The sequence below is a fragment of the Falco biarmicus genome, chromosome 3 (assembly GCF_023638135.1).
Source record: "Falco biarmicus isolate bFalBia1 chromosome 3, bFalBia1.pri, whole genome shotgun sequence".
NCBI lineage: Eukaryota > Metazoa > Chordata > Aves > Falconiformes > Falconidae > Falco > Falco biarmicus.
The window spans coordinates 50,929,369-50,953,992 of record NC_079290.1 but is presented as its reverse complement, the minus strand read 5'-3'; the positions used below and the strand labels follow the sequence as shown (position 1 = coordinate 50,953,992).

General features: G+C 39.6%; 1 protein-coding gene, 1 long non-coding RNA gene and 3 other non-coding genes across 5 annotated transcripts; 2 read left to right on the top strand and 3 right to left on the bottom strand.

The window, feature by feature from the left end:
* Positions 1 to 634: 634 nt before the first annotated feature.
* On the top strand, positions 635 to 12,589 carry MCM4 (minichromosome maintenance complex component 4). Its single transcript, XM_056330868.1, has 16 exons — positions 635 to 865; positions 1,092 to 1,250; positions 1,962 to 2,125; positions 2,211 to 2,309; positions 2,465 to 2,560; positions 2,648 to 2,743; positions 3,208 to 3,346; positions 3,793 to 4,013; positions 4,517 to 4,637; positions 6,401 to 6,660; positions 8,544 to 8,909; positions 9,245 to 9,372; positions 10,728 to 10,935; positions 11,485 to 11,713; positions 11,833 to 11,966; positions 12,330 to 12,589. The coding sequence occupies exons 1-16, from the start codon at positions 796 to 798 to the stop codon at positions 12,420 to 12,422; spliced, it is 2,583 nt and encodes an 860-aa protein (XP_056186843.1). The 5' UTR covers positions 635 to 795; the 3' UTR covers positions 12,423 to 12,589.
* A 423-nt stretch (positions 12,590 to 13,012) lies between these two features.
* LOC130145679 (uncharacterized) lies at positions 13,013 to 20,603 on the bottom strand. Its single transcript, XR_008820642.1, has 4 exons — positions 20,481 to 20,603; positions 20,002 to 20,112; positions 16,485 to 16,587; positions 13,013 to 13,765 (listed from the first exon to the last, which is right to left on the bottom strand). It is a non-coding gene; the product is annotated as an uncharacterized LOC130145679 (long non-coding RNA).
* Positions 19,091 to 19,163, bottom strand: TRNAA-AGC (transfer RNA alanine (anticodon AGC)). The gene has a single exon. It is a non-coding gene; the product is annotated as a tRNA-Ala (tRNA).
* A 1,312-nt stretch (positions 20,604 to 21,915) lies between the features above and the next one.
* On the top strand, positions 21,916 to 21,988 carry TRNAA-AGC (transfer RNA alanine (anticodon AGC)). Its single transcript has one exon. It is a non-coding gene; the product is annotated as a tRNA-Ala (tRNA).
* Positions 21,989 to 22,873: 885 nt separating this feature from the next.
* TRNAA-AGC (transfer RNA alanine (anticodon AGC)) lies at positions 22,874 to 22,946 on the bottom strand. The gene has a single exon. It is a non-coding gene; the product is annotated as a tRNA-Ala (tRNA).
* Positions 22,947 to 24,624: the final 1,678 nt, after the last annotated feature.

The following is a 24,624-nucleotide window of genomic DNA, read 5'->3' as shown; positions in this document are numbered from 1 at the left end:
GGCCGGATCCAACACAGCCAGCGGGGGGGGGGGGGGGGGGGGGCGCGGGACACACAGACAGAGAGACATAGACAGACACGCGCTACAGCGTCAGGACTGGTGAACTCGGACGGAGGGGAAACGCGGGTAGACAGCGGCCAGACCATTCCGAGCGGAGGGAGGCGCCACGGGCGGTAGCAGGGAAAAGGGTTCGGGGTCATCTTCACGTTTTCGCCGCAGGGTCAGCTCAGGACCCGCACATACAGTAGTAGTCCCGACACCCCCTCCTCGCGCGGAGAATGGGCTGCTCCGACCTCCTCCCGCCTCCCAGCCACACCGCAGGACACTTTTTGCCGCGAAATTCGGTCGGATGCGAGCGGTTCCATTTTCGGCTGGGGGGTGCGGTGATGTGCCATTGCTGAGAACAGGCTCCGTCTCGTAGCACAAGGAGTACCCTGCAGTATACTCCTGTCCCTACTGTGACAGGTCGAGCAAGCTGCGACCCTCGCTTCGGCGGCCTGGAGGGTTCATCTTATTTCTCCGTTCCGCATCCCCCCCCTTCAGCTTCCATTGGGCACTCCCACTGCGATCGCGCCTACCCATTGGTCAGAAAGCCCGCGAGAGCGCGCGCAGGCGGCTGGCTTGGCGCGGAGTTGGTTGGGGTCGTTGGGGTAGGTGCGCGCTCACGTGCGTGAGGCGAGGGCAGGAAACCCGCCGGTGTGGGCCCGGGGCTCGGCCGGTGGCGGGGCGCCCGCAGCCCGCCTTCCTCTCACCGACCCCCGGAGGTAGGATCGCCGCGGGAGCCGGAGCAGCACTATGTCGTCGCCCGCCTCCACCCCCAGCCGCCGCCGCGGGAAGCGCGGCCGGGGCAGCAACCCCCCGACTCGTAAGTGCTGCGGTGGGAAGGGGCCGGCCTGGGGGCGGGCGGCCGGAGCCCGAGTCGGAGCCGGAGCTAGCCTGCGGCTCACTGGCAGCGGGGGGGGATGTGCGGGCTGCCCGGTGGGCTCAGCTGCGCCGTCTCTGCCCTGGGGCCGTTCTCTGGCCGCCGCTCCCTCGGCCCGCCCCGGGCGGCGGCGGACGGTTCGAACGCCGGCTCTGCTTGTGTCTTGCAGCGCAAGATGCTCGGTCTCCTCCTTCGCAGAAGCGCAGGACAGAGGACTCGACCTCCACTGGAGAGCTGCAGCCCCTGCCCACCTCCCCGGCTGCCGACGCGCGGAGCCCCGGCGCCGCCGAGGCTCTCTTCTCCAGCCCCCCGCAGTTCCGCCATTCCGGTACGTGCGGGCTGGGCCGCCGGCCGGCGGGGGGGCGCCCGGCTGGGGAGCGCTGAAGGGCCAGAAATGAGCCTTGCCCCGAGTTTCTCATTCGAATTGCGCATAGTGAGCAGCATGGGAGCGTGGTCGGCGTCAGGGTGCAGGTCTGCTGGCGAAACTTCATGTTATCGGGGGAGTATTGTCGGGGGCTGTACCTGACCCTTTTGTGTGTATCTGGGAAGAATACAGTAAGTCATAAAACTATTAACGCAGGAAGAATTATTAGATTGCCATAAAAAGCCTTAGTTGTTTCTGTAGGTAGGACTGGTTTTACTTACAGTAGATGGTCATTGTTGTGTTACTCGTTTTACAGCCCCAGAAAGACTGAAAAATGTGTCTCGTCGGTAATGCTGCATGTTCACCTTTTATGCCAGAACACCAGCGTAGTTTTAAAATGCAGTGTTGCTTTAAGGTTTTATAATGAAGCTTTACTAGAACTTGGGATCTTTCAGTAGAGATGTTAACGCAAAAAAGAAGTTGCAGGTAGACTTGCAGCATCTTTATTGGTTTTGTTTTGTTTTAACAAAACAGTGGAATTTGATGGATGCTATTCTTTTTATGATGGTAGAGTTGAAAGAATGATGAGACAAACACAGAGGCCGAATTTTAGACTGCTCTAGATGTAAAATGTTTTGGTAATCCTAATAAACCTTCTTGGTTTTTTTTAAATAGCTATTCCTCTTGACTTTGACATCAGTTCACCTCTGACATATGGCACACCCAGCTCCCGGGTGGAGAGTACGCCACGAAGTGGTGTACAAGGAACTCCAGTTAGGCAGAGGCCAGATCTCGGCTCTGCCCGTAAAGCCAGACAAGTTGATTTACACTCAGATGGGGTAGGTGGATGTCTCTGATCTTGTATCTGACAACTTCTTTTAAAATAATTATGCATATTTACATGTTTAATTTGTTTCCGCACAGCCAGCTGAGGATATGGTAGCAACTGACAGATCTCTTGGACAAAAGCTTGTTATTTGGGGAACAGATGTTAATGTAGCCACATGCAAAGAAAAATTCCAGGTAGGTTAACAACTACATTTTTTCCTTTTTATTTTTTAATTGAAAAGTTAGTTTGATTTAAACAAATATTAGTTGAATCTGATACAAAGTACGTGTTCCTACCATTAAATTCTGCTCATCTTTCCCATCTGTCTCCCTGTACCTCTAATATTCAGAGATTTCTTCAGCTGTTTATTGATCCACTGGCTAAAGAGGATGAAGACATTGGCTTGGATCTTAACAAGCCACGCTATATGCAACGACTTGAAGAGGTACTTGTAACACAGCGAAATCTAACTTTTTTCTTTTTGTCTTACATGCTGTTGAAAGCTAAAGATGTCCTTTGAAATATCTTGCAGATTAATGTGGTTGGGGAACCATTCCTGAATGTAAACTGTGACCACCTCAGATCATTTGATGAAAATCTTTACAGGCAACTGATTTGCTATCCTCAGGTGAAGTACTGCTGCACTTGTTTTCTGGCTTTTAAGGGGCCCTTTCATATTTCTGTCTTTTAATGTGTTTGTTGAAATGCAGTGCGTACTTTGTATGTTTCTGTAAATTTGTGTTCAGTGTAATCTCTGTGACTTCTTTGTTTTACTTAATATAAAATGTGTTGTTTCATAGTAGTTGATAAGAGATATTACAGTGGGTACCTCATGCATGCAGAATAAGCTGGTAAACTGCAGTGTTTGGAGTCTTGCGCTTTTTTTTTCTTTGCCATACTCAAATGAATAAATCTGATCTAAACAGCAAGTTTTCTGTTATGTAGGAAGAAGCTCAGCTGACATAACTTTTAGTCATTCCTGGCTGATCAGCAGCACATCAAATGCTTTATGCCAAAATATTTCATTCTGTGATTTTTTAATTAATTTATTTATTATTTGTAGGCTGAACTGTTTCTAATTACTTTATACAGGAAGTTATTCCAACATTTGACATGGCTGCCAATGAGATCTTTTTTGATCGTTACCCTGATTCGATATTAGAACATCAAATTCAAGTAAGGCCATATAATGCACTGAAGACTAGGAATATGAGAAGTCTAAACCCAGAAGGTAAATTTTGATTACCATGTTATAAATCCTTAAGATTATTTTCTATAAACTTAATGTTAACATAGAATTACACGAAGACTGTATAAAACTGTACTTATGGTCTATCCAGACCAATGTGTTTCATTTGTGTAAGTCTGTTTCAGAAGGCAATGCTTTAGAGCCCAAATGCAGAATAATTTATCCATAAAATAAATCTTTCTTGGCATCAGCTACTCATGTTCTTAGTTCTGCGAGTGTGAAGGATTTTTTTTTTTTTTGCAGAAATACTCCCATAAACTAGAGTATCTGTACTATGCATTTATGATTCTTTGCTTTGTCATAGACAAAATACTAGTACCTGACTGAATGTCTACCTCCCACCTAAAAGCTAATGTAATACGAAGTTTTGAAGGCTATTTTAAAACTTACGAGTATGAAGTCATAACATGAGTCTCTACGTTTTTTAGATATTGATCAGCTTATCACCATCAGTGGTATGGTCATCAGAAGCTCCCAGTTAATTCCTGAGATGCAGGAAGCATTCTTTAAATGCCAGGTTTGCGCTTTCACCACCAGAGTAGAAATTGATCGTGGCAGGATTGCTGAACCATCAGTATGCAAGAATTGTAACACAATGCACAGTATGGCGCTGATTCACAATCGATCTATGTTCTCTGACAAACAGATGGTATGTTGTGCTTAGTTGGTGGTTAAAATTAATCAGTTCCTAGTTTTTGCTGCACCATGCCCCTAATATCAACAGCATTGATGTATGTGTCTTGATACTGAATGCTTTCAAAAGGGGAAAGTGAAAATGGATGAAACAACTTAGCAAAAGCGTAAGTCTACTTTAGAGAAGAAATGCATTAAAAGGGTGAAATGAAGTATGTATGCATTTTAATGTTTCCGTATGGAAGCCCCTTTATATATAGTATGTCCACTTCTCTCTGGGTTAGATGAGTCTTGGCTGTAACAGCATTTTAGCCATATCAGTAGCAACCAGCAGAATTCTCATTTTCATTATATCTTTTTGTTAGTAATCATTTTGCTGTTTGGGTGGGGGTATTGTGTTATTGAGCAGTGCTCCCCGATTCAAAATTATTCTGAAGACCATGCTAATACAGGATTCTGTTGTATGTTCTGTGGAAAAGCTTTGCTTTTTTGAAACTAAAACTTAGATGTTTTTGCTAGATCAAACTGCAGGAGTCTCCTGAAGATATGCCAGCTGGACAGACGCCACATACAGTTGCGCTGTTTGCTCACAATGACCTTGTTGATAAAGTCCAGCCAGGTGATAGAGTTAATGTCACAGGTAAAATTTAGTCGTGAGTATTTGCATCCTCCTTTTTCACAGATCGTAACTGTCTATAAAGGGACCTGATGGGATGCACCTGCAAATGCTGAGGGAGCTGGCCACTGTCTTTGCAAGCCCACTTGGTTATCTTTGAAAGGTCACGGTGACTGGCAAAGATACTGTTAAGAAAGCCAAAGTCACTCCTAGGGCAAGGAGGAGACTTGGGAAACTACAGGCCAGTCAACCCCATCATGACCTCTGGGAAGGTGATAGAGCCAATAATCCTGGAAACCATTTTTAAGTCTGTGAAGGACAAGAAGAAGGTGATTGGGCATAGTCAGCATGGATTTAGTGGGTAACAATCTTGTACTAATGAGATGACTGGAACAGTGGATGTTCTTTATCTTGACTTCAGCAAGGCTTTCATCACTGTTTCCCATAACATCCTCATAAGACAAACTGGTGATGTATGGCTTACATAAGTGGTCAGTGAGATGGATTTAAAACTGGCAGAACTGCTGGGCTCAAAGCATTATAGTCGGTAGCACAAAGTCCATCTGGAGGCCAGTCAGCATTGGTGTACCCCAGGGGTCAATACTGGGCCAGATACTGTTGTGGATATCCTCACTAATGGCCTGGATGGTGCGACAGAAGGCGCCCTCAGCAGACTTGCAGACCAAAGCAGAACGGGAAGGACGAAGTGCTTGGTAAGACCATGTGAGCGTGGTGCCAACAGCTTCCTGGGCTGCATTATGCTGCCAGCAGGTCAAGGGAGGTGATCCTTCTCTATTCGGCAGTAGTGAGGCCACATCTGGAGTACTGTGTCCAGCTCTGGGTTCTCCCGGTACAAGGGAGATGTGAACATGCTGGAGTGAATTCAGCAAAGGGTCATCATGATAAATGGAGTCAGTCATATACAGAAAGTTTGAGGAAGCTGTGACTGCTCAGCCTGGAGAAGAGATGGCTCAGGGGATTCTTACAAATGTGTTTATAAATACCCAGTTTGGTGGTTGGTGTGGTGGTGGTGTGAAGAAAACGGCCAGACACTTCTCAGTCGTGCCTGTTGGCAGGCAGTAGGCACAAGTTGAAATGCAGGCAATTAAACATAAGAACTTTTTTACTATTTGGGTGGTCAAGCCCCAGCACAGGCCGCCTAGAGAGGCTGTGTGGAGTGTCCATCCTTAGAGACGTTAAACACCTGACTGGACACAGCCTTTAGCAACCTGTTCTGGTTGATTCCACTTTGAGCCCATGGTTGGACTAGACAACATCCAGATCATCTGACCTTGATGATTCAGTCATTCTGAGAATGTATGTGTGGAAGAGGCAATATCTTAAATATGCTGTGAGGAGAGTGTTAACGTAAAAGTTAGATCTGTGATACTGCAACCACGTGTTATAAACCACTTTGCTTTTAAAACAACTGCTGTACTGCTAGCTGTTAGTAATGCATTAGAACTGATCTGTTAAACTTGGCATTTTTAAAAGGGGAAAATGTTGACTTTAGACATCAGAGCAGGACTTTCAAAAGCATTAAGCCTTAATTATTTTCAAAAATGCTTAAGCGTTTTCCTTGTTGAGAACACTTGTGACAGAATGTTAAACATGTACATAGCTGCAAAAATAAGGTCTAGATTGACTTCTATGTAACTTGTACTGGGAAACCAAGTGACTAAAGTATTTTTAAAAACTTTGCTTTTAAAGGGAACATGTAAAATTTTCAGGTTTTCAAATTACTATGTTTCTTAATATCTAATGCTGTGATTAAAAATTGGATTTAGGTATCTACAGGGCAGTCCCAATTCGAGTTAATCCAAGGGTCAGCAATGTAAAATCCGTCTACAAGACCCACATTGATGTCATACACTATCGCAAGACAGATTCAAAACGCTTGCACGGTGTTGATGAGGAAACAGAGCAAAAAATCTTCACAGAAGAACGTGTGGAACTTCTGAAAGAGCTTTCTAAAAAAAAAGACATATATGAGAGACTTTCTTCAGCATTGGCCCCAAGTATCTATGAGCATGAAGATATCAAAAAGGTGAGAAAAAGTGTGTATTTCTCTTGTAAGACAAGTATTTATATGCAAGTAGCTTTGTATTTATTGTTATAAAAATGACCTGAGGCTTCAGAATTCAAAAAACTGTATCCTGAGCAGCCTTAAAACGCCATGGTCTTGTCAGGATGCAGTTGGTTGTAAGTGTATCCTAATTCTTTTCACAGCATTAAGGAGTGCTAATTAAGAGGAAGGAGATTGGTAAGGTAGGAAAGCAGCAGAACCGAGAAGACTTAATTGCAGGATGCATCTTGGACATTTCTCAAATGTTCAGATTAGTGGTGATCCAAGAATAGTAAATAGCTATACCATAGGAAGTAATTGATTGAAAAGAGGCATCCACAAGAGAACAGTAGCTTTAAAATGGCATTCGGTCGGCTCTCACTTGTGGGATGTCAAAACAATTACTTACATGTATCCGAGAAGGGACTGTTCCAACAAAATGTTGACCTGAGGTACTACCACTTCATTGTTGCAGAAACTACAGTCAGTAGTGGATCTCAAGGTGATGTCAGACACCAAACAATCCTCTTCAAGTATACTCCTTTTGTTTTTAATTTATGTATTATCATAGTTGACAGGTTTCTGAAATGGCTAGAAGTTGAATTCAAAGCCACACAATGATTTCCCACTGAAATGGAAATATGGTAATGACTGTTTCCTTTATTGTTACCTCCTCACCACACTAACAAGGCACATGATGTCTAGTGAGGAGCTAAAGCAAGCTAGGGACCTTTCATCAAAGGAGGTTGCTCAGGTTCTGACCAAAATCTGTTTCCAACATAAAAAAAGTTTCTATCTTTAATACTTGAAAGTGCTTGAAACCCATGTGCATTGGAGCGCCAATACTCTATATTTGGGACCTCGAGGAAAATAAAATGGGGCAGGTCATAATACTTGTAACTACAGAACAGGTTTTACTGATCTCTGCAAGTTTTTCCAAGTGAAAAGAGAACAGAACTAATACAAAATAGCTCACCCCATGCCTCTGCAATGTTTTTGTGCTGTAAGAAATTGTGCAGAGGCTTTACATGAAGTAGTGTACAGTTTTCCTTGCTGTTTTCAGCTGTCATTGTCACTGACTGTCACTTCTTTTCATTTACTTTCTAGCATATATATGCTGCTAGAGGAAAAAAATATAAAAAGAATACTGGGAAATGGTGAATTTTTAATTTAGCAAATTTGAAAATGAAAAAATCCTCCTTGATAATTCTGGCTGATAAAATTACAAGCATGTATTTATACTAATTATTCCAGTACTTTCAACATACCGGAATTTAGTTACTTTTATTTCTGTACTACCACTGCAAGCATAGGCTTTAATTAGGAAATATGGAGGCGAAAGTGTTGGTAAAGTCTGATGAAATAAGAGACCTTAAACTTCCTCTTTATGGGCAAGTAAAGAACTTATTTAAGTAATGCTGTGAATCCAGTAAAGCAGTTTTCTTGAAAAGAAAATTACACTTGATTGGTCTTGACTACAAAGCTGATAAAAATGGCACTTTTCTAATGATACAAAAGAGGTAATAGTAGAACTTTGGGCCTAGATTAAACATAGCCTTAGAGGAAACAGTAGTCTATTTTGGCTTTCCTATTGTCAGCAGAATTTGTTATCAAAAGTTTGATTACGTAGGTTTTGGAATAGATTTGGAATTAATCTAATTACAGACTTTTAATTGGAACCTAAGTTTGTAGGATCTAGCAGTTTAACTCTGTGAACCCTTTTACACCTTAGAAAAAGTTTCAAGTGTTTTCTTTCATGTCTGAGTTCTATTAATTTTAGCAGTGTTTCTGTTCAACAGCTGGATTTTCTCTGTTAGTTATACAAGAGGTGATGTTTTGATTTCTAAATAGAATTATTTTCGTAGGGTATTCTGCTTCAGCTTTTTGGGGGATCAAGAAAGGATTTTACTCACACAGGAAGAGGCAATTTTCGTGCCGAGATCAACATTCTCCTCTGCGGAGATCCTGGTACTAGTAAATCACAGCTGCTCCAGTATGTGTATAACCTGGTTCCTCGAGGCCAGTATACATCTGGCAAAGGCTCAAGTGCAGTTGGTCTTACTGCATACGTGATGAAGGATCCAGAAACACGACAACTGGTTCTTCAGACAGGGGCTCTAGTACTTAGTGACAACGGCATTTGCTGCATTGACGAGTTTGATAAAATGAATGAGAGCACAAGATCGGTACTACATGAAGTAATGGAACAACAGACTCTCTCCATTGCAAAGGTAGGCATCTGTTTAACACCATGGTCTTTCCACTAAGCGTGACACATGCTAGGCAGCTGAAACCAAAAAGTTACCAGAACAAACGATGACACTTACCTGTTCTGGTCAGTGGATCTGTCCTAGATTATGTAAAAACTCATTTACAAAAGAATACAGCTTTTGTAGCAAACTAGTATTTCCAGATGCTTTTGTTCTTGCTTTAAAAGGCTTTTGCAATGCAGGTTTTTTATTACAGACCCCATTTAATAACACTGGTGATCTCATAACACTGGGGGAAAAAAGATTTGGTGGCACATAGTTGCAGCTGGTTTCAGAAGTGTTTTTCATTTGTATAGGCTGGAATTATTTGCCAATTGAACGCTCGTACATCTATCCTAGCAGCAGCTAACCCTATAGAATCACAGTGGAATCCAAAAAAGACTACCATTGAAAACATTCAGCTTCCTCATACGCTCTTGTCAAGGTACTGAACTGTTGCTTGCATGTCTCATTTTTATGAGATGTTGTACTTCTTTTTGTGAAAATGGTTATAGTAGAACGGAACAATTGTGTTCTTTGTAGCATAATGGAAAACTTCTATAGCATTTTAAATGCTGTTCCTACAGTTTCTATGTGAGCGGATAACTGCCTTTTAGTATTTACACGCTGATCTTAAAAAGAAAATGTGATGAGATCTGTATAATCTATTTACTTCTATATTGTTGTTTTTTCTGTTGTTTCACAATAATCTCTTAGAAAAGAGTTGTTCTGAAATTTCTACTATGGGTACTGGTAACTTCAGCAAAAACTCAGGATGTTTTTCTTAGCTCTGTAAAACTTTTGAAGTGAAATATTGATGATCAAGGAATTTGCAGAAGCGGTGGTAGAATCTGAAGATGGGTGCCAGCTTCATGTTGTTCTGTAAAGTTCAGCTGTGGAGGTGGCAATGCGAGCCCTTTGGGCAACAGCTATTAGAGCAACGTTTGGTGTCTGCTGATAGTTTAATTTTCTGTGTCCTGCAGTTGCATTTTGTTAGGAGTTCTCACAACTGTAAATTTGAAGTACGCTAGTGGTATACTGGATATTCTGAGAACGCTTACAGCTTAGATTTTAATTAAGAGCTGCTTAATTTAGCCACTTAGTGACAAACAGTACCTTAGTACAGGTCTACAGAATGAAACTAGGCTTGAGCAGCATCTCAATTCCACCATTTATTGCATTATGAAAATACAGGATTGGCTGACTAAAAATGTATTATTCATATCTGCCTACAGTTGAGTGTAGTTTAATATATTGTTTGTAAAATTATAAACCAGTTCCTTCAGGATTAAATTGCAAGTGGGTTTTTTTTATGTATTTATACATAGATTTATTTACTCTATGGTTTTTATATGCATAAAATAACTATATAGGTATGTACCCTGTTTGCTGCTGCCTTTCAGGGCAGTTTCTTTAGCAGCAAGTTTGTTCTGTGTATTTGGTATGGTGCAGTCGTGTGGGGTGGGTGGCGTTCTTTGGGGTTCACTTGTCCTGTCTCCCACCTTGTCCCTGCCCCAAAAAGCAAAAACTGTCAGTCTTCAACATGGGATCTGATTTTCGCAGAATGTTATCTCTTTCAGTTTAAAGTCCATAGAATTAAAGCAAATCCACTTTGCTGTTTTGTACTTTGCAAATTCTAGAAGAATTATCTTTTGAGTTTAATAAAGCAACTCCTTCTTACAGTAGGAATTAACCAGAGGAGTTATTTGACTATTACTTGTTAAGTCAAAACGCCTAAAGCAAACTACTTTCAATGGCAAAAAAGTATACACACTAATACCAGATTCTTACCCTATTCAGATTTGACTTGATCTTTTTGATGTTGGATCCACGTGATGAAGCTTATGACAGACGTCTCGCTCGCCATTTGGTTTCACTGTACTACCAAAGTGAAGAAAAGATGGAGGAGGAATACATGGATATGGCAGTATTGAGGGATTACATTGCGTATGCTCGTGGTTATGTAAATCCCAGGTTAAGTGAAGAAGCAAGCCAAGCCCTTATTGAGGTAAAGGAATTGCTGTTAAGAATGTTCAGAGTTCAGAATCCTTCCTGACTTGTCAAAAATGGCAAAATCCCCTAGTATGTATGCTTTCTATCTACATACAATTTTCTGTAACATCCTTCCTAAAAATTGCCAGCATTTAAAAGGAAAGAGGGATCAGTATAGAAGTCATTCCACATTCTCTAATCTTTAGTTTTCAGATGTGTTCGTTTGGTTCCATCACATAAAGAGCGTAAAATTCTACTGAAACAAAAGCAAACGTATTATCACAGACACGAGCCCTATTATGTAAGACTAGTCCTAAGTTTTTGAAGCGATTCAAAACTTCATTCATTATCATGGCTTAATTACTTTATAACTCAAAGAAGTATATGTGATGTAGTTATCCTTCATTGCAGAAGAATTGTGAAGGAATGCGAGCAGAAATACAGTATTTGGAATGGCTTGCCAGAATTGCTCATATTCTGAAATGAGAGGTGAGGGATGAAGGGGACTCTGAAAACAGTGAATATAACAGTATTTACTGAAATACTTAATGACACTCCTTTTCAGGCATACGTGGACATGAGAAAGATTGGTAGTGGCAGGGGAATGGTTTCTGCATATCCTCGACAACTTGAGTCTCTGATCCGTCTGGCAGAAGCACATGCTAAAGTACGCTTTTCTGAGAAAGTTGAAACAGTCGATGTAGAAGAAGCAAAACGCCTCCATCGGGAAGCACTGAAACAATCTGCTACTGATCCAAGGACCGGAATTGTGGACATATCCATTCTCACTACAGGTTTGTGGTTTTGTAGCGTTAAAAGTTCAGATGCTATTGAGTTTTTGGAATTTTTAAATGTAACTTAGAACCTGTCCTCCTTATTGATTTCTAAAAGGTATTTTCTTTCCTTTTAAAAGGAATGAGTGCAACAGCTCGTAAGCGGAAAGAAGAGCTGGCTCAAGCCTTAAGGAAGCTTATCCAGTCGAAGGTTAAATCACCAGCTTTGAAGTACCAACAGCTTTTTGATGATCTGCGAGCACAGTCTGATACAGTAAGTTTCCTGCTTTGTTTTTACATTTTAATTAATTTTTAAAAGCATGGTGTTTTTCCAAAGGAGTATTTCTGTCCTCCAATCACATTATGGAGGGAAAGGGAGACATTAACTTTTTCAGATGCTGTGACCAGAAAGTCAGTTCTACAACAGATAAACGAGCTGAATCTTTACTGTACTTTAGATTATTCTAGCTTCTGAAATAGCAAGCTCACCTTCAGGGTTCCAGGCCACATTTCAGATTGCCAAAAGAACAAACTAAAACTTAAAAAACCTGTTAAGAAAATTGGTAGGAGGTAAGGAATTTTTACTGCTTTTCAGGTGTTCCTCCCCCAATCTTTACTTGATTTACTTCTCTTTAAGGCTATCACGAAGGAAATGTTTGAAGAAGCACTTCGTGCTTTGGCTGATGATGACTTCTTAACTGTGACTGGAAAAACTGTTAGACTGCTGTAAGTTAGCTTTTCCTTGCAAGCCAAACTTTTACTTTGCTTTACTAAGAGATAGCATCAGTCTGCAAGATCTTTCATATTTTGGACTATTGTTTCTGTGACAAGTGTAGCCTTTCCTTGCCAACCAACTGTCATGGCTTTACTTTGCCTTACAATATTGCTAGTTTGCCAGATTTTCAAGATTTGGGGCTATCATTTGCTATCATAATTGTAGCATCGATTAAATGGCGCTCCTGTCAGCACAAGATATTATGCTGGACCTAAAAATCCTCAGTTGAGTAATGCTATTTACATTGTAGCTAAATGTAATTACTCCTATGTCAAGTGTTGTGTTTTTATGAGTTTTTGTAGGACACGTTAACAATGTTTTATGCTTTTCAAATTGAATTGTAAAAATTCATCTTAAAATACTTTTTAGGAAATGCAATTTTAGTAGTAGTATTATTGTAATCTGAAATAAAGTTATTTGACTTAAAAAGGCTTTTTAGCATTCATTTCAAGGAAAAATAAGCGTATTCTGTGCTGAGCACTTCTCAATATAGAATTCTGTGCTTTTTAGGAAGTTCTTTGTGAGAGCATGAAAGGAGCCTTGGGGATTTTATTTTTTTTTCTTTAATGTGAGTGTACTTTGGTAGTATCCTTAATTTAAGAAAGGCAGCTAAATTTGGTTTTAAGCAGAATCTCTTACTGCAATTTTAAGCACGACTGGATAAATCAAGATACCCACCACCTTCGGTATAATGTCATATAATCTGTCCTGAAAGAACAAGGTCTAGTAGTGCATGACTAGAGAATCTTCCCACGTTTTAGCCAGGGTAGATGCTGTCAGCCATTGCATGTCAATAGCTGCTCTTGTTTTCACAGCTGAGCTAGCAGAAGAGTTGCCCAGTTAACTTTGGTACAGACAGCAGCAGGCTGATCTCAATGGCTCACATAGCCCTTTTAAGCTGAATTAAGTGCTTCTATATTCTGTGCCACTGCTTCCAACAGAAGGGAAACAAATTTCCCCCATGTGAAAAGGAGCCAACTTAAAACCTAGTTTTTCTTGCTACTGGTTCATTATATGAGCAAGATACTGCTTAACTGTAGTTGTACTTCTTTGGTCTATGCTAAAGTTAAAAATACAGTGTATGTTGGAAGGATCAGTTAAGCCACAGCCATCTCTCCCCAGGTTTATTAGTTAACAAGTCACTGTTGCCTCATCTTCTTGGCTTCTTGGACTGGAAAGATGTAGTTCATGTGCTTTTCTGTAGAGGCAGTCGAGGTTCCATGACTCAAGGTTTGAAAGTTAGATACAGGTAAGCTGAGATGTCAGGAGCTTGGCACTTCTCCTTTTTCAAAAGAAGTCTGCAAAATAAAATTCCAAACTCCCTTAAATACTGGTATCATAGATTCTGTAGTGGCACTTGTCTTACAGGATCTTATTTTCCTCTCTGCCATGTTATTTAGTTACATATTTTGTTTAGAAAACAACCGTCTCATGACCTCTTCTTTCCTTCCCCACCGTAACATACCTTTATTTCATAGTTACTGTCTGCCTTTTATATGAGACTGATACAGTTCTAAGCTTTTTACTTTTTGAAGTATCACTTGCATACTTTTCCCATTTACACTGCTTGGTCCTTAAGGTACTACCTCAGTTCACAAACCTTTCTCTCTGCTGTTTTTCTGCTCTCATAGCTATAACAAGACTACCCTTCCTAACTACTTGGTACCTCCTCTTGTCAGACAAAACAGCACCAAGAAAGTTTCTTAATTATGTTTTTAAGAAAGTTGATTTGGTGTTTTAAAAAAAGACATTCAAATAGTGACACATCTGGCTACAGCAGCAAAATTCCTCAAATTAAAACTGGCTGTCCGTATGGAAACTATTAATGTAAAACAGAAATTGGGCTGTTCATCTACTTGCAAATTCTAAATGCATATTGAATTGCATAGCCACAAAATCAAGTGTTCTAGGAAGTGGAAGAAAGTTTTGTGTGTAAAACTGATTTCAGCTCCATTTTGATTTAAGGTAACTCTTAATTCACCATCTTCTAGTTCTTTGGGGGTTTTTTTTGTTCATGTTTTTTTTTTTTGAAGTAAAATGCTTATTAGGAATTACTTGTTTTTACAGGGTTACTTGCAGAATAATCCCACTAGGTGGCTCTTAAAGCCTGTATGTAGTAGTTGATTGAGATTATTTGTTTTTAGTCTGTAGTGGGTTTTTTGTTTTTTAAATAAGCAAGGACTGCAAATGCCACTCTGCAATTAGGCAGATAGAGTGGAGATGCTTATAAACTGTGTTTTGGTTTAAAAAAGCACCACCTGATTAAACCATTTTAACCATCCGTATGATAATTTGAAATGCATACAAAGCAAAAGAAGTAATCTACTTGAATTGAGGCTATTTTTCCTTACTCTGCAATAGCCTCAAACTCTGTATCATAATTTACTGCTCTATTTACTCGATGCTGTTAGTAGTTATAATTAAGCTTATTGTAAAAACTCAGTTTAAGGACTGAAATATGCAACCAAGGAAAAGCACTCCTGCCAGAAACTTGACATTCTTCTATTCTTTGAAAGTCTCATATATATTCTACAAAATGCATTAAAAAAAATAGTTACAAGCCTATTGGCAGAAATTATATTTCTAGTAAGTCACTTCGAGAGACCATAGTTGAAATGATCTGCTATCTTGTCTAATGCTATAAAGAAAAGTTGTTGGTCAAGTGAAATAGAATGGTACCCTTCTATTTTCCAGCATAGAATGCAATCAATGGTTACTTGAGGTAGGTGGGGAAGTTATACAAGATAAATGGGAAAAACTTCGTTTGTTACTGGTTTCAAAGCTGGCACTCATCTGCAAACACAGATTTGATAGGAAGGAAAGTGTCTTGATCCTAGTCATCCCTGGTTTTGTTAGGTGCTTCAGTAGGAACAGATGTAAACTCCTAAGTGAGAAACATCTGTCAAGTTTATCCCATGCCCATCATAACTGAGATAATGTACTCAAGACTATGTTCTAGTCAACCTCATCAAACTTAAGTCTTATGTTTGGTAGTCACTCTGGAATTACAGTTCTATCTTCCTAGAATGCCCTAGGACTTCAGGATTATCTCAGGAAAGAAGAAAGTGCACTGAAGACTGCATATCAAATAGCTGGTCAGGGAAGTGATTCTATCTCACTTTTGCACTGTATTTATCTAATTTCATAATGAGAGTTGCTACGTAACTTGCCATCTGGATACAGCAATATGGACTGAAGATAGTAAGCATTTTGCATTTTTATTCTGAGTCTGCAAGACCACACGTAGTGTAAAAATACATGCATAGTTGACTTTAAAAGCATGGAATTAATCATTTGTGAGGTAAACTGGCAGTCAGTATGGAGGCTGTCATCCAATTCTCAGTTTGCATTGCCACCTTACAAGAACGTTTACAGACAGTCTTGCATCAGCTGGAATTATTTAATGCTCAAAACCAAAATGCTAGTTAGTTGTGGGTTGTAAGGTTATGAGAGTACAGTTTGTCTGTGCAAGCACAACCAGACTTCCCTTCTGATTGGCATCTTTGGACTCCAAACTGATAAGGAAAACGAAAGCATTGTATTTGCTACTATGAGAAATAGTAGTTCACAAAATCTGAGCAGAAGACCTAATTATATTTATATAATTACTTGTAAATCCCAAAAGCATTCTCTCTGCGCCCTACATTTTGATAGCAGAGGAGACATTGATTTGGTTGGTTCAATGACTCCTTATCACGTCCCACCTCTCTACTAGCTAGGGTAAGAAGAGGTTTGGATTGCTTTTCTTTGCATCTTTGGATTTGCATTAGAAAAGTGGAACCACTTTCTTAATTAAGTAAAAAGTTTCCAATTTGAACACCTCAGAAACACACACACAAAAAAAAGCTGATGAAGTGGCTGTTCTTACAATTGCTTTTTCTTGTCATAGTCTTTTATGCTGCCTAGTGCTGTAGTACTGAAGTGTCATTTCCTTCCCGTCCCAAAAGTAGTAACCACAACAGACCCCTCAGAGTTCGCATTTCTCACCCAATGAGGAAAAGGTTGGCTCAAGCTTACTGAATTGGGAGCCAGGGAAGATTTCCTTCCTGGTTCTAGTTCTTCATCAGGAGCACTTTCCAGTTGCCAATCTTTTCCAGCAGCACCAGATCCAGACTTCAACCTGGAGAATGCAAATACGATTTCAGGACATAACTGAACATTACTACATCTACAATTTAAAGCCAGAAAGAACTGAACCTATCTATTCAGGCACAAAATGTCCATTGAGTGAGCTGAGCTTTCAACCTCCAACAATATATTAAGGCTAGGGGGGTACCTGCACTGGTATTTATGACTTTATTTCAGTTTTAGGCCTGTAGTATGTTACCTCTGCTCAGTACATGTACATGTGGGTGGGAAGGTGAAGAAAGGGGAGGCACCTCCATCATCCAGCTAGTTCTTAGCCTATATTTTGGCATGCAAAGAACAGCCATTAGGCTCTTAAGCTGATACTCAGTAACAATGAAGCTAAAGGACATTATATAGGCAGAATTTTTTTCATTAGTTGGGCCTTTCATTGCAGTATCTTTTTAAACAGTCTTGGCAACATCTGCTTGGTTGCCAGTTCCATCGCTGTGTAACACTTACGTACCCAGATCACATGGTTCCTGTCACTTTTAAAAAATAATTGCCTCTCTGACCCTTATTAGTAGTCTCTCACAGAATCTGCATGATGGATAAACACTCCTACCAAACTGAAATCAATATAAACAAATACAAAGTAAACATCGTTATGGGCCTGATTCAGGTTCTAAGCAATACAGGGGCTAGCTGTAGAAATCCATCTAAATATTTCCTTATTGATCTCAGCTTCCTCTCAATTATTGAAAAAAGCACTCCCAGGATCAGGAAGCTAAAGCAGACTTAACGCTGTTTTAACTGTACATGTGAGAATGACCCCAACAGGTAAGCTATTTCCTGTGGAATAAGCAATAATGTTCCCAAGTGTCTGGTACTGGTTATTTTTTAATAGAAAAATACAATGCTGTGTAGATCTCCCTTAGCTGTACAAAGCAGCACAACTGCTTTATGTACTCCATTCTAAAGTGCAACAAGCAGGTTAGAATCCTTGCATAGCCCTTTTGGCAAACTTGAAGATGGATGTTACTGAGAGATATTCCAAACTATGTACTCCGCCCTCACTTCATGAAGAGTAAGAGGGAAAAACAATAAATCAATCTATTCTCTTAATGGAAGAGATCTTGGAATACTCAGTGGTCATCCTAAAAGAAGGAAAGGTATTCCTTCTCTGAAAAGGTTTATCATTAGATATTCCTGAGATATGGGTGCACAAGTTATCTTCGTCCACGCTTCTTACAACCGTTGATAAGAAATGGCGTATCAAAGATAATGATCAGAAATCATTTTATACAAGGCAGGTTTACTAAAGGATGTTGGTAGGACAAGAACCCAGTGTCAACACGATGTGCGCTGAGAACAACCCTGCTGAAAATAAGCCTGTACACTGTAGCTATGAGTGTGTCCCAGACCGTTGCCAGAATGATGGCATTTCGTATGATCATTCTAGGCATCTTCTGTCTACTAATCATACTGAAAATAGTCACCAGACTGGTACTGCTTTTTTAGGTGTGCCCAAGAGTTCAAGGGGAAGGTTAAGTTTTCAGCCTCCAAAGTATAAGGGAGACATGCCAAAAACTGGAATAATAACAGTCTTTTGCTAGTTCCATGCACGTTGTCTTCATCAGCCATGAACAGACAGGAGATGTAAGGAAATAAGTAGGCCTTTTTGCACACTGTAAAGTGCTTAGTTAACACTCAGAACAGATTTAGCAGCACTGGTCACTAAGACCTAAAAAGCTGCACTTGCTGTGCAGCTTGCAGTTGCTTCTAGAAGGGTCAGGGGCAAGTGCACTATGAAGAAACACACAACATCTGGAGAAGGATCAGAAGAAAACAGTAAGGTGTTAGGGGAAGTCAGTGAATCAGTTAGATGGTCGAGGTTATCTCTGAAGTTCTAACACAAGTATGGCAAACATTAGCCTCTTAAAAGCAGCTCTGTGAAAGTGGAAGCAAGAAGGCTAAAGAGCACAATTATAACCTGCACACAGGTCATTGCTAAAAGATGCATTTGCTGTAGTGTGCTTTCTAGGAGACGGACCTGGGGGGAAAAGAGGTGACAACTTTTACCCTTACACTTGAATTGACCAATCCAGATCATACTACAGCTTCACAAAGACTGTAAATGGAAAGAAAATCCTGTATATCTGGACAGGGACTACAAGGAGTAGCTAGGGAAGAGCAAGCATTCCTAAACTGCTGTTTTCCACTGTCTGATCCAAAAGACACGCTGATTCAGGTATCTAACTATCATTCATCCATTATTTTTCATAAAGCGTGGGAAAACATTGTATGACAGAATTCTGTTTCTGAGAAATTTGGCTTAAACTGGCCAGGAAGAGTCAACAGTTACGACAGAGGACTGATATATGTGGTTATGTAAGCCTGATTTTAGTAGTACAGCAAGCAGAGGAAGGAAGGGAAGAAGGAAAAAAATACCGGTTTTACCCCAATTAAAACAAAACTGACAGTTTACCAGAATAATTACGTATTTTGTTTCGGTAGTTTTTACTTCTCAGTATAACAACCGCTGTTGAAGAAAATACTGGAGAATGCGGGCATCGATCCCGCTACCTCTCGCATGCTAAGCGAGCGCTCTACCATTTGAGCTAATTCCCCTTGGTGGTCAATGTTAGTAGGAAACATAAAACTGTGATCTTCAGGGTGTATTTAAAGTTGCAGTTCTATGCATGTAATAAAGAGTTTTCTCTCTTGCTCTGGTTTCTCTAGTCACAGATGAAAATTCCACTTTGATTTCAAAACAGGTGACAATTTTTTAGAATTTCATTTAGCATTTCCAAATGAAGCAGTAAGAAACAAGACAATCCAGAAAAGACGTGTTTTCCAGGTGTATAAAATAATTTTTTAAAAGTTTATTACTTGCAATTCATGAGAGGAAGCACATTCTGGCATTTGGGTTTCTCCCCATAAAAGTAATTTTCTATTTATTTTTATTCTAAATACAAGTTAATTATTCTAATTTATTCTAGTCAAACATATCGCAGCGTTTAAGAAATAAACCATGTACATCTAAAAAATAAGAGCTTATTTTACTTCAAAATTCCAATTCAATACATGAAAACATCTTTGTGGTTAACTTGTTTTTCTCCCACCACAAAACACAAAGTTGGAGAATGCAGGCATCATTCCCACTACCTGTCACATGCAAAGCAAGTACTGTACCGTTTGAGCTAATTCCTCCCACAGTACACTGGTTTATCCCATAACCATAGATTTTACTAACCACAAATGCAAACTCCTTCCCTTTACCGACTGCTCCCTTATCATGGGTAGTAACCACAGGGCAAGTGTTCAGAGCACTCATGACCATTTGACCTTGAACTTGTATATTTTTTTGTCCAAGATGACAAAGTCCCCAAGTAATGTGGTAAGATGCTTCATGCTAATTTGCATGACAAACTCACAACCTGCAGCCTTTCAGTGCCACCCAACTCACCTTCTTTGAAGAGAGCGGTTGCTTCTTCTGTGTTGAGGAAAGTCACATCACAGAGAAACACAGTGGAGCAGCTTGAAGATAATACAAAACTCGCATCTTCCCTGACATCTCCTAAGAAGACCATGTAGAAAGTAAAAGTCAAACCTCATTAAGTTTGCTCGCATCAGTTTACATTAGTGTTGTCAAAGAGATGCATCAAAGTGATCTGTGTTAAATGAAACTATGCAGACACAAAAGCCTTCACAGCTGAAATAACCTTGAGAAAGCTAAAAATGGGACTAAGAAGGTCAAGTTATTTTCAGCCATGCAGGTAAGGGAGTTCTCTCAACCAACTGGAAAAATTAAAGTTTTACTCATCATCTTAGAAAAAAAATTAGCAATCTCAACAAATTCAAGATCACAAAATAATGGGTTGTCAATTATATGAAATACATATTTTAATCACTGAAAATAGTACTATTGCAGAGGTCTTTCCTTACCCTTATCTAACTTTGGCATCAAATAAACTGTTTTTCCGTGAGCTGACCTGTCCAAGCCTTAGGCCTTTTCAAGGGCAGCAGAGTGCGATTTGGGCATGAAAACCAGGGAGAAGTAAACCGCCATTTTCATACTGAATCAGACTGCACAGAGTAGATAAAGAAACTGTACATAGAGCTGAACCTTGTGAAACATGATATGGGAGAGATCCCAGCTGCAGATGTGCATTGCGCCATCATTAAGCCTGAGATATGTGCCTGTGAGAAGGACTGAAAACACTTTTGCATATGTTTTCCCCCTCAAGTTTACTCCAGTGAGGCAGATAAAGTCAATTACAATATCGTGCAAGAAATGGCAAGAACAACTTTTTATTTATTGTTGTGCAGAGATTGAGGTAAGGCAGGAGACTATTTACATTCTAGAACATTTGCAGTGATACTGTGGTTTTAGTTCCACATCTTGGCCTGAATCTGGATTGTGATAGATTTAAAGTACTACCTTACTTTAGACAAGTTGTAACTATCTGATGCTTAATTTCATAATTTATTTTCTTTTGACTGTATGCTGTGATCCAGGAAGCTAAATCCATTAGGGAACACCGCTAGCACATGTATTGTGTGTGTGTGCTGCACAGTTTACTTTGCTAGCAGAACTTACTTTTCTGCATTTAAACAGCAAGTGAGAAATCTTTTTATTACATAATTTTCATTGCCTTTGTTGTGTATAGTGTATCAGTGTGACCATGCTCACTGTAAACTCCATTTTCTTTCTTCAAATCCAGAAAGCATTCCTTGATTTAATAACCTGGGAATTGATTCTTACTGCAAAGTCAGTATGACTACACTTGTATTTTTTAATTTCTGAAATATTTTTAGTAACCCCATATATTTAAGATGCAGTACTATTTTAACTGAAACAACAAAGTCAATACAAAAAAGTAGAAATACCTAGAATATAATTTGGTAGGATATAAATGAATACTTTCCACAAACTATGATAAACATGAACTGCTAAACCATTGTATTTATAATTTATATAAAGGTAATTAGAAAATAAAGCTGGAAAAGAAAATAAAAAGACTTGACAAACAAGGAAAAGTAAAATCTCATTACCCTTCAATGACTTCTGGCAGTATACTTTCTAGATTTACAAGTCTTTTGGTACACACATTGTAACAGAGGTAAAAAAAATAGCTCTCTCCCCCTCCTGAATAAACAGCAGAGGAAGGAAGGTATTATCAGAGTCACACAGCAGAAAATGCATCAGTATGCTTCTCATATGTCAACTGAGTATTCTGATTTTTAAGCTACCAGGCTTTCCAAATAAATGCCACGATGATTCGGTCTTGCTAAATAGGCAGACAGACTCAAAAATAATTCTAAAGCAGCCAAGCTATGATTCAGCAGAAGTAAGTCCGCCCCTGGCGCTCCTAAGCAAGGGGAATTAGCTCAAATGGTAGAGCGCTCGCTTAGCATGCGAGAGGTAGCGGGATCGATGCCCGCATTCTCCAGTGTTTTGAGAGACTGAGTACCTATGGTAGGACAACATTTTCATACTGGTTTGTGAAAGAAAAAGCGTAGCTACTAACACATACCATTTCTTACAGCAAATAAAACAGGAAAACAGTCTCCGTTAGCAGACTCCGAAATACTTATGAACTCTCTGAAAAACAGTTCCTTCACAAAAGCATTCGGTAATACAGGAAATAAAATATGCTTCTGTTCCTTACAAGTGCGTTCACTTTTGGTGTGAGCATGGTTTCTCATTATATGAAAAGTTAGTGAAATTGTCTGTAAGAAAACGTAGAAGCATGTGGCTGTCTACATAATCATCAGCTTACCACAGAATTAGTCTCTTCAGCTACCTTTGCACCTGTTGTAGCTAGGATGGGCACAACACGCTTGTTCCTAATCTGAGCTGCAAGTGACACTCAGTCTCTCACAATTTCACTCAATTTCTTCCTCAACCCATTATAAGAAAATAAGCAGCACTTAAAAAAAAGCACAAACTCATCTTTGATCAACATTAACAACTTAAATCATGCATATTGTGCACGTGCTTCTTAAAATTCATTTTAGAGACATTTTTCTGTAGCAGTTTTGTAAAGATTAAAATTAAAATAGCCCCACAATATAAGGTAGTGTAAACAGGGAACTAAATCTGTATCACAGCCAAAATCCAGAAGAAATGGCAGCATCTGTCAATTACCCATTAACAGGAACAAAAGCCATTAAGAGGTATTTATTTCTTTTTGGTGCACACAGTTACCCTAATTTTAGACAAAATAGAAATTTACAAGTCTCTCTTTTTCAAAACAGGAAAAAAATTACAACTGGTAACTGAAAAAAAGTATTGCTTACCGTAGTGATAAAAAGCAACTTTGGCAAGTAACAAATGGAGAATGCGGGCATCGATCCCGCTACCTCTCGCATGCTAAGCGAGCGCTCTACCATTTGAGCTAATTCCCCTTGCCCTGGCGCCCAGTTCTGTTTACCTACCTTCCTACTTTCATGTTGCTCACTGACAGACACTTCTACAACATTGGGTTTCAATTTCATCTGCTGTTTCCAGTATAAACAAAATTTCCCCCCCACCACCCCCGGACAAAAACACAGTAGCTGGATAGTTAGAGCCCACCGATTGAGTTCTAATCCCCTGTTGAAGTTACTGGTAGTCAATAACAGAACACAATTCCCAGTGAAATGCAGAAACAATTAGGTCTTTCTTAAAACACTGCTTTTGACAGCTTTAGTGGGTATCTTGCATAACACGAAATCTGGAGCGTTGGTGTCCTACACGTCTTTTATTCAGCAGAGCTACATCTGGATAACAGAAGGTCTGTGTTTCCAAGCAACTGCATTTTTACGTTCACACCAAACAATTATGACTGTTTATAGGAATATGGATATATTTAGGGATTGTCTTTTTCTAAAACAGATTTTTCCTATTTGTAATCCCTAGGTGGAAAAGAATCAGCTAAATGACTTTACCCATTTCCACATTTTACATTATAATAGGTGTGACAGAATAGGTAGAGTTCTTCCAGCTCTTTCTTTTGTGGCAACCAAGTCTGTGCCCAAGTTACAAGACTGGGAAAAAGAAAAGCACCCAGGCAAATGGAACGCTGGGAAACAAAGTAATAGTTCACATTATTTATTTACATCTCTCAGGAATTTTTAAGGTGTGACTGTATTACCAGATAGGCATACACAATCACAGATACATATTAAAAAAATCAAGAATACATAATTAAACTGTAAAAACCCCATGGCTGTAGTGGAACAGCAGTGGAAACGCTGCTCAGTGGTTTAGTTTCAGCTCTGCTAGATCAGAGTCATAAACCACAAAAAAAAGTAGGGTCACCAATGTTCCCTGTTATTTGAAGTTATGTTTTCTCCTTTTGAAAGTGGCATGTAGAGAGAAACAGGGTGGGGGGGTGGGGGGAGCAACTCTTTATGATCTCACACTACCTTAAAACAGAAATAAAGCAGGCAAAATAGATCTACTTTGCCAGAACTGGAACATGCAGATTTGTCAACCTAATGTGACTGAGGTATCGCAACAATCACATATCTACACACTTCACGTGTTTTCAGCTTCTTACTTCCTCAGCCTCTATATACTGTCATTTAATATACAGATTTGCACAAATCCCTGCTGATTGAGAGTGGTGGAAATAATCATAGCTTGTGTATGTTAATAATCAGTGGTCAGCTGTTCATTAGTGAGGAAATAATACTGAAATGGTTAAAAAAAACAAATAGCAGGCAGTAATGGAAAGACATCCAACTGACTTTGTTAAAACCCTAAGAAAAGGAACCTTTGGAAATTATGTTTCTTTTCCCTATAAAAAGAGGAAGGGGAATTTGAGTGAACCCTTCAGAAATTTTGTAATAGTCTGAGCCTTTCTTTTGCTTTGGTTCTAAAAAAAGGTGGTGAGAGAGAATTGTGAACTTCTATTTAATATTATAAATGTAGTACATCTTTGCCTTTCTGGAAAAATTACTATCTGAAATTAAATTTATTAAATAACTCTAGAAACAACTCTTTTACAGTTTCTTTCTTGATTGACCCAAGATCCTTTAAGACACATGAATCACACTGATATAAAAAAGATCTTTCAATTCTTTCCACTCCAAGGACTCA

What these genes read in the sequence shown, in the direction of transcription:
- MCM4 (XM_056330868.1), top strand. Translation starts at nt 796, where the DNA reads ATGTCGTCGCCCGCCTCCACCCCCAGCCGCCGCCGCGGGAAGCGCGGC. An exon ending in GAGAAGTCTAAACCCAGAAG is followed by an intron (nt 3,347 to 3,792) that starts GTAAATTTTGAT and finishes TACGTTTTTTAG; the next exon opens with ATATTGATCAGCTTATCACC. An exon ending in CCTCATACGCTCTTGTCAAG is followed by an intron (nt 9,373 to 10,727) that starts GTACTGAACTGT and finishes TACCCTATTCAG; the next exon opens with ATTTGACTTGATCTTTTTGA.